General features: G+C 28.9%; 1 protein-coding gene across 1 annotated transcript; it reads left to right on the forward strand.

The window, feature by feature from the left end:
- The first annotated feature begins 4,928 nt into the window (after nucleotides 1–4,928).
- On the forward strand, nucleotides 4,929–8,164 carry LOC129289171 (UPF0481 protein At3g47200-like). Its single transcript, XM_054925979.1, has 3 exons — nucleotides 4,929–5,299; nucleotides 5,807–6,226; nucleotides 7,489–8,164. The coding sequence occupies exons 1-3, from the start codon at nucleotides 4,929–4,931 to the stop codon at nucleotides 8,162–8,164; spliced, it is 1,467 nt and encodes a 488-aa protein (XP_054781954.1).
- Nucleotides 8,165–8,952: the final 788 nt, after the last annotated feature.

The raw sequence follows: 8,952 nt of genomic DNA on the forward strand, positions 1-8,952 counted from the left end.
ATTTGATGTTTTATGAAATTATTATTAAAATAAAAAATTTTATAAAAAATAAATATAATGATAATTTTATAAAATATTAAAATTTTAACTATTTAAAAATAGATCTTAACTAGAAGTGGAGAGAAAATAAAGAGAGAGAAAAATAGAGAAAAGCCGAGTCCCATAACTCATACCGCCGAAAAACTTCCTTAACCTCTTCAGATTAGAGTTCTTTACATTTAGTATTTTACTATATGTCAGAGTAAGATTATCTTTACTGTTAATGAAAAAACAGTGTAAATAAAAATCTTAGTCTAAGCTTATTGAAGGTCTGGTCTTGCTTAAAGACCTATTTAAAAGTTTTTTTTTTATGCAAGCCTTTCAATAGATAATAAGGCTTTAAACTAAACCTATCAAAACTTAAATATATTAGATATGTATGTTTGTACGTATGCGCACTTGTGTAATATTATATAATATATAATTTGTTAATCATGTTGGTTTGATTGACTTGGGGTTATACTTTAATGAAAAAGATATGGCTTATTTAAATAAAAACTCCATTCAGTTTTTATTATAGAATATTGTTTAAAAGTAATTTTTAATGGCTAATATAAGGCATATTATGTGATATTAATTATATTTTTAAATATTATTCATATTTAAATTTTTAAATTATGAAAGAAAATTAACAGAGAGAGACTGAAATATATATTAAAATTAATAATTTAACTACTCTTTTCTAGACATTTATCTCCGTTGAAAAAAATCCTTTCACGGGCCAATCAGAGGACAAGTAAATTTCTCTTTAATAATGTTGATGTGAAATGCCTGTGCCTTTCAGCTCGGAAATTTATTTATTATTCATCCCCAGCCACCAAAAAGATCAATTTGATGTGCAGGCACCCTATTGTGTCGTCCTCAGTATCATCCCACAAGATACCAACATCCACACAAACCACCTTCTCTCTCTCACACTTTCTCTCTCTATCTCTCTCCCTCGAGAGATTCATAGAAATTAAGCCCTGCAACTCAGATTTCAGACCATACTCAGCCAACACAATACAAAGATCATTTTCTGAGAAGAGACAACAAACTGTTCCAAGTTCAGATATCTTTCATGTCCACTCCCCCCCCTTTTTTTTTTGGCCTTTTGTTTCTGAAGAAATATAAAACTCAGTTTTACTGCAGAAATTCAGAAACTTTTTACGTTATCATGTTTTATGTTATTTCTTCCGCTTGCATCTAAGCTCTGTATTTTTTCTTGCTTTTGTTTCTCTTTCTCTTCTTCTGTTTTATGATCTATATATCTTTTCTATAGCGTTTACTATGGGACTGGAAACCCTTAAAATTACAGTGAGGGCTTTCTCTGTATCTGTTGCTAGCTCGGCTACTGCTAAAATGATATTAAGTTTTTATTTTTAATAAAAAAATTAAACTGGCTAATTAGTTAACTTAAAATATATGAAATAAAAATTATTGTATCAAATAAATAGATAAATAAAATGAGAAAGATATTAATGTAAGTTGGATCTCTCAATAGCAAGATGTCTGAGATTGAGAAAATTAAACACAATTAGAAGAAACATCCAGAAAGAGGAACAAAATTTTGGTGAAATTTGTTAAATAATGTATAATTAGGGGGAAAAAGCTTACCAAATCTTAACTTTCTAATTTTTAAATATAAAAATTCTAAACGAACAGCGTAATTTAGGACTTTTGTTTCCCCCCGTTTTTCAGCGAAGTAGGACCACCAGCTCTATAGTGGTAGTGGACAATAATCTTCTTCCTTTTTAAGTTAACCATTATCTTACCTATAGTAAAATATAAAATAATTCACTGTTCATGGAACAGTGGATTTAACAGTGCCATGGACTCACAATTTTTTTTTTTTTTCAATTCAGCGAGAAAATATCCCGTGCGATGCACGAGATTAAATAAAAAGAATAATTGTAAAACATTGATAAAAAAAATTAAATTAAAAAATAATTGTGAATCCCATGGTAGTATTAAATTCACTGTCCTATGAACTGTAAAATTATTTTATCAGTTTTTTTTTTTTAACTCTACTTCTGTCTTCTTCATCTCCTATCTTTTTTAATTTTTCCTTTCCTACTTCCTCTTTTTTTTTTTTCCTTCTCTTCTGGCAAAACTAGTGAACCGGCTGGTTTTACTTATTAGGGACAATTATATTCAAGCACTGCTCATGAAAGTTATTTTTCAGCTGTTCTTGTATACGATTTTCCCTACTTATTTGGCCCTGGGATAGAGCCAAGATTTAATAATAATAGGGGCTAAGATTATAAAGTATATTTTTTTTGAATTATAATATAAATTATTTTTTAAAATTTTATTTGATTCAAAATATTAGACATTAGACAGTATCATATTTTTTTTAATTATACCTTTATTTTATTGAATAATTAATGATGATATTTTGAATAAGCTAAATGTTATATTCATTATACTCAATAGCATGATCGAAAAAAAATGATTTTTTTTAAAAAATCAAGGTTTTAATTACTTTTTTTTAAACATAAATTAGTTAACGATAATAAATATTATAGTCCAAAGCATGTACTATTAAATTTTTATAAATTTAAAAATATATAATCTTTATATAATATTAAAAAAAATTAAAAATTAGGGGAGCCGCGACCCCTGTCGGAGCCCCTTCTTTCCCCCTTATTGGCCTCAATTTGTTGACTGGTTCCCTATGTCCTTGACTTAATTGGCTTCTCTTGGACTGGACTACAGGCCAGTTCGCAGACCCGCAAGTTTCAATCCAAATTTTACATTGTTCATTCAAATAACTATGTTGTTGAAGAAAATATCCTTCTTCTCAGGATACATTATCTATTGTGATTTATACCATTGAGATTTAAAAAACATTTTATATTCATTAGCCTTTTAGGATATTTATTAATTATTATTTTCTTCACACGCAATTTACAATTTTTTGGAGCAAATTTTACAAGCTTACTTTTAAAATCTACATATTTTTTAAAATTTATAATTTAACTAGTGTATTTGCTATTTATAAATGCAAGCGTTCTTTACATTATTTATAAATTATTGAAGGAGGATTTATAAATTTTGGAGAAAAATTTATAATTATAACACTATTTTGAAAACTTAATTGATATTAATTTTTTTTATAGGATACTTCTTTATTATTTTACGAGTGTTTTTTTTATAATTGAGATTATTTTCTATAATTTTTTGGATCAATTAATAGTTAAAAAATTAACTTTTTTAATGATAGGGTGTTTGATACATTATTTTTAAATATTGAAGAGTAAAATTATATGACATGTAAAATTAGAATATCAGATATTCTTGAGCAAATAGTTAGAATAAAAATACATTTTAACCTTTTTTTTAAATACAATAAACAGTCCAGACTGCCATATAGCTACGAAGTAGAACTTCCAACATAGTGCAATGGTCTAGAGTATAAATCCACAATAATGTAATGTAGGATTTTTTTTTTTCTTTTTCTGCCAAGTAGGACCAGTTATATAGAGGATAATTGTGGTATTCTTTCCTTTTTAGTTAACTTTTCATTTCATCAGTCTTTCACACACCGATATTTCCATTGAGTTAGGCCATATCATGTCCTGAGGAGTGAGGAGGATGCATGTGAAGCTGCTATTGCCACGTGCCTCCACTACTATTCATCCTTGTCTCGTCTTCTTTGTTCTTTATTCATATTCTATCGTTTTCTTTGGGAGAAATGATACAATTTGATTACTAATGATTTTTAAAAAATTTAAAATTTTAATTCAGTTTAATCTAAAAATTGAAATATAAATAATTTTAATAGTAAAAAGATTAAAACATCTTTTACTTATTATACAAAATTATTAATTATTAATTTTTTAATTCACTTTTTTGTCAAACAAGAAAGTGACATTAGTTAATTTACTAATATCAGTTATAAATTACAATACTTATCAATAACTTACAACTAATATTCATAAATTAATAAGTAAAATTAATAATTTAATAATTGATATAGTTATTTGTGATTGAATAACTAATGTCAGGTCTTGTATAATTATTAACATATTAATTCATGTAATTTATAGCTTATACTAGTAAATTAATAAGTGAAATAAAAAATTAATAACTAATGATTCTGCATAATAAGTGAAGGATATTTTGATTTTTTTACTGTTAAAATTATTTACATTTCAATCCTCTTGAATTGAATTAAAATTTCTGAATTTTTTGAAATCTACTAGTAATTAAACCTCATCCATAGTCTTTAATTAAAATTTTTCCTTTTCCTTTCCTTCTTTATAGTTTTCCTTCTCTCCCTCTATCTCTTAATCTATGTGAACTACTCCTATCATATTTTATAAGACATTTTTTTTATAAACATAAAAGCTTAGGCAAGCTAGGTCTCGAGTAACCATCAAAGTAAGGGTATGCTTACCGATTCAATGAGTACTTGTAGAAGTATATACAAATTATCTATTAATAAAGTCATTACATCAATAATCAAATTTTAACCCATGATTTTATAGATTATATTGGCTAAATTCTTACAACGAGACTAACCTTTATTGGTTTTGTAAGACATATTTTGATAAGAGTATTGTGGATACCAATGAAATCGATTAGATGAAGCTTGGAATCTTAGTTTTTTTATGACATCTAAATACATATACCTTTCATTTAGCAAGAAAGAGAGCAGGAAATATACATTTAAGGAGTGTAAAAATTAGAGGTAATTTTTAATTGATTTTCATTAATCAATCTTTTTTTTTTTACCCAAAACATCTTATATTATAGGACAACAAATCACTGCCAACAAACATTTCATAAAATGGAGTAGATGGAGTAGTTATTTAGCTCCTACATTTATAAGCAGAGTAATTCTTTTTTTACCAGCTTTCTTCTTCTATCATTTGGCTAAATAGCAGGTTGGGCTTCAATATTCAATGGGATCTGATACAAACTCCTTCGGTTCACCAAATCATGAGTATGAGATAGTGAAAGACATTATGATCGATATAAAAACTGAACCGGAAGATCCGATGAACACAACTAAGAACAACATCTACAGAGTCCCATGCAATCTTCGGAAGCTGAATAAGGATGCCTACACTCCTCAGCTGGTTTCAATAGGACCACTTCACTATGGTCAGAAAAAGCTAAAACCAATGCAAGCACACAAACTTCACTACTTGAATCTCTTCAAGGAACGTGTCAAGGGCAACATTGGAGCCCTGCACAAGTTCAAGGCCTTCCTTAAAGAAAAAGAACAAGAAATACGCCAATGCTATGCAGAAAAGCTGTTCTGTGGGCAAAAGTTGGTGGACTTGGTATTGTTAAATTCTTTATACTTTATGTTAAATGTGCTCTAGAATAATCTATTTTATCAAAATAATTTAAGTCATTTGGCCAGACAAATCCTAAATTATATATATATATATATTTATCATTTATCTTTTAATTTTAAACTTGAGACTTCTTTTATCTCTGATAATCCATCTTCTATATCTTTTTATTTTTTCTTACTCTTCTCGTAGTTTTAAAAGCTTTAGGTCCATTCAATTTTCTACTTCTCCTCCTCTTCCTCTTTTTCTTTTTTCTTTTTATCTCTCATCAATCAATTGCTCCGAGTATCGAATTCTTTATATTATATATATTTAAGGATATCATATTTTACCAAAATAGATTAAGCTATTGGTTTGACATATCTCAAACTTCATCTTTTCATAATTTATTTTTTAATTTTTAAATGTGAGACTTCTTTTATCTCTAATAGGTACTACTAGATTCTGTATTCATAATGGAACTATTTCTGAGGATTCAGAGGAAAAAAAGAAGAAGAAGAAAAGGAGGGTGATGATAATAATGTTGCTGTACTGAAACAAACATGTTTAGATGATGATGATGTTATACTGAAACAAACATGGCTGAACAAGAGTGTCCAGAGAGACTTGCTTCTGCTTGAAAACCAGATTCCATTATTCATCTTGAAAGAGCTGTACAACTCTGTTGTCCCTAAGACCGTTAACATGCGTAACAAATTCATTGAGGTCGCCCACGATTACTTCGAGTGTTTTCATCCTTATAAAAAAATCAAAGATGAAAAACAAGATTCAGATCATCCCAAGCCCTCAGGAAACAACAATAATTCAGATTCTTATTTGCAAAAGAAGCCCTCATTCAGGTTTGAACGAGTGAAGAAGAACTGGAAAAATGATCCTGTACATTTCACTGATTTGATAAGGTGCGTACTTTTATTATCTCCAAAAGCACCGTATTAATTTTCAATACTAATCATAACATTCAATTGCTGTTTATTATGCATACAATTACATTTAAAAAAAAGGAATAGTGATTTTGGCTTTATAATACTTACATATTGTTACATTCCCATTATTATAATTAGATCTATAATATTTTGTATAGTTTTTTTTAAGGATAAATGAACAAATTACTCTTTGAACTTTAAATGTAGTAGCACTGTACACCTTAAACTAGTATATTATGCAAATTATTTTTTTGACTTTTTAAAATGGTGAAATTTGGCCCTTATCATTAATGAAAGTTAACTTTAACTGTTAATTGATAAAAAAAAACAGAAAAAGACCTAAAAAATGACAGAAAATGACTCCAAAAATTATAGAAAGGACCAAAAATTTTTTGGGGTTCTTTTCTATAATCTTTGAGATCCTCATTGTAATTTTTGGATCCTTGTTTGTAATTTAAAAAATTTTTTTTGTCATTTTTTAATCAACTAATGATCAAAGTTGTTAATGATAGGAGCTAGATTGCATTTTTTTTTTCAAAAGTTGAGTGAATAATTTGCACATTAAATGAGTTAAGGGCCCATGGTGATTTTAGATTTAAAGTTCATGAGGTAATTTGCTTATTTACCATTTCTTTAATAATTTAATCTTTATAGTTTAAAAAATTATAAATAAGTTCAGGTTTTATATGGGTGGCTGTTTTTCGTTTAGATTTCCCTCTATTTCCCTATTGTGCATGACACATCTCAACCATTGGATCAAATTTTAAACAAGCTAGATTTAATATTTACAAAATATCTTTTTAATAATTTCACTAAAGTCTTGAACAATTCAAATCACGTTTCAGCAGGTTGGAATTATTTCTTTATTTGTTATAATTTTATATTTTAATAATAATTTTATCAAATACAAAATTCAGGTAGTTTAAAATTTGATCTAATGATTGAGATGTGTCATTGAGAGAAAGCACAGGGAAAAGCTTAATAAAAAGCAGCTTCAAGGTTTTATAACACTTGACTTGCCCTTGGGAACATTGATGAAAATTTAATGGCAAAATCTAAATAAATAACAATTTCAAACTATATAAAAAGAGTCAATTATAATTTTTGGGAACGAAGATGCAGACAAAAAATTATGTAAAAGTATTAAGATAACTAATTGATGCATATGCATATTGATGTCACTAATAGCAATAATAATAACAAACTAACAAATTCTTGCGCGGATTTTATTTGACTAGGTACTTCTACCTTTGTAAGGAAGTGACTGATCATCAAAAAGGGTCCTTCTCTTGTGTTCTAAAGACTGCAACTAAGTTGCAGGAATCTGGAGTTAGCTTTGAGAAAGTTACCGTTCGATCCTTACTTGACATAAAATTGGAGAAAGTTAAAATCTTGAGTTGGTTTCTGTGCTTGGGTTGTCTACCGAAATCCTCATACTTCAAAGCTCGTTTACAAATCCCACAGTTAACAATAGACAACACAACAGAATGTGTTCTCAGAAACCTCATAGCCTTTGAGCAGTGTCATTACTCGAATCAACCTTACATTTGCAACTATGTCTCTCTCATTGACTCTCTCATTCACACCAAAGACGATGTTGAGTTGCTGGTTGAGAAGGAAATCATTGTCCATGAACTTGGGAGTGACAAGGAAGTGGCGACTCTGGTGAATAGTCTCTGCAAACACGTTGTGGCAAACAAGACATGCTATAAAAAGATTATAAATGATCTGAATAAACATTACCAGAATGAATGGTATCGTACTATGGCTTCGTTGAGGTTGGTGTACTTCAGAGACGCTTGGAGAGCAAGTTCTACTTTGGTCGGAATTGCTGTCCTCATATTCACAATTTTCAACTTTTGCCGAGTTGTCAAATTGGTCCTCGACCTTGATCAAAGGCAACCTAATAATTAGTCGTGATGTAGCATGGCATCTTTGAATTATGAGTAACTAAAATGATAGTATCATGTGATAAATAATGTGAGAGGATCTTGACGGAGCCTTTTTCGAGGATTTCTCAGATGAGGTTGGTTGCAGGAAAGTCTTCTTGCTGGTGTTTTGTTCAAAGTTCGGTGAACGATATGTAATCTTAATAATATGTATTATTAGTGCATATGTCTAAATCCGTATGTAAAAGTTCAGATGTGCGTCTTCAATATCAGTTTCAGTTGCATTAAAAAAGCATTCATGGTGCTACTTTATTTTTGTGAGAATTCTAATTGACTTGGATTCTAGTTGTCAATGGTTATGCTAAAGGTATCATCGTTATGAGCGGGTATAAGACTGTATTTTAACATTTTATTTACAAGTGTGTTTATCCACTTTTTTTGTTTCATAATTTCTTTTCAGGTGCACCCTCTTCTATGGAGTTCTGATTCATTATTAACAAAGACTTTCATGTGGGTATTTCTTTTTTCTTTTTCTTTTTTTTTCTTTTTGACATACATGAGTTTATATGCCAATGCCAGCGACACATAAAGATCTTCTAAGACCTGCAATAAAACTTAAAGATAACAAACTTTAAAACTTTTAAGAAGGATTAAGTCTTTTTATTTGGTTTTGGAACTGTAAGCATGGTGTAAAAACTTATGCTTTATAACTTTGCAACTAATTGGAAGCTTGATTTTTGGCCCCTGTGGATCTAGAAGTTTTGGAAGGACATTGAGATCTGGCATTGATGTACCTCAAATATGCAAATGCTC

This window comes from Prosopis cineraria, unplaced genomic scaffold, assembly GCF_029017545.1.
Source record: "Prosopis cineraria cultivar Desert tree isolate PC_DT_omini unplaced genomic scaffold, ASM2901754v1 PC12, whole genome shotgun sequence".
Lineage (NCBI taxonomy): Eukaryota > Viridiplantae > Streptophyta > Magnoliopsida > Fabales > Fabaceae > Prosopis > Prosopis cineraria.

Coding starts and splice junctions, on each gene's coding strand:
- LOC129289171 (XM_054925979.1), top strand. CDS start 4,929: ATGGGATCTGATACAAACTCCTTCGGTTCACCAAATCATGAGTATGAG. Junction 5,300..5,806: donor AAGCTGTTCTGTGGGCAAAA/GTTGGTGGACTT, acceptor CTGAGGATTCAG/AGGAAAAAAAGAAGAAGAAG. Junction 6,227..7,488: donor CATTTCACTGATTTGATAAG/GTGCGTACTTTT, acceptor TTATTTGACTAG/GTACTTCTACCTTTGTAAGG.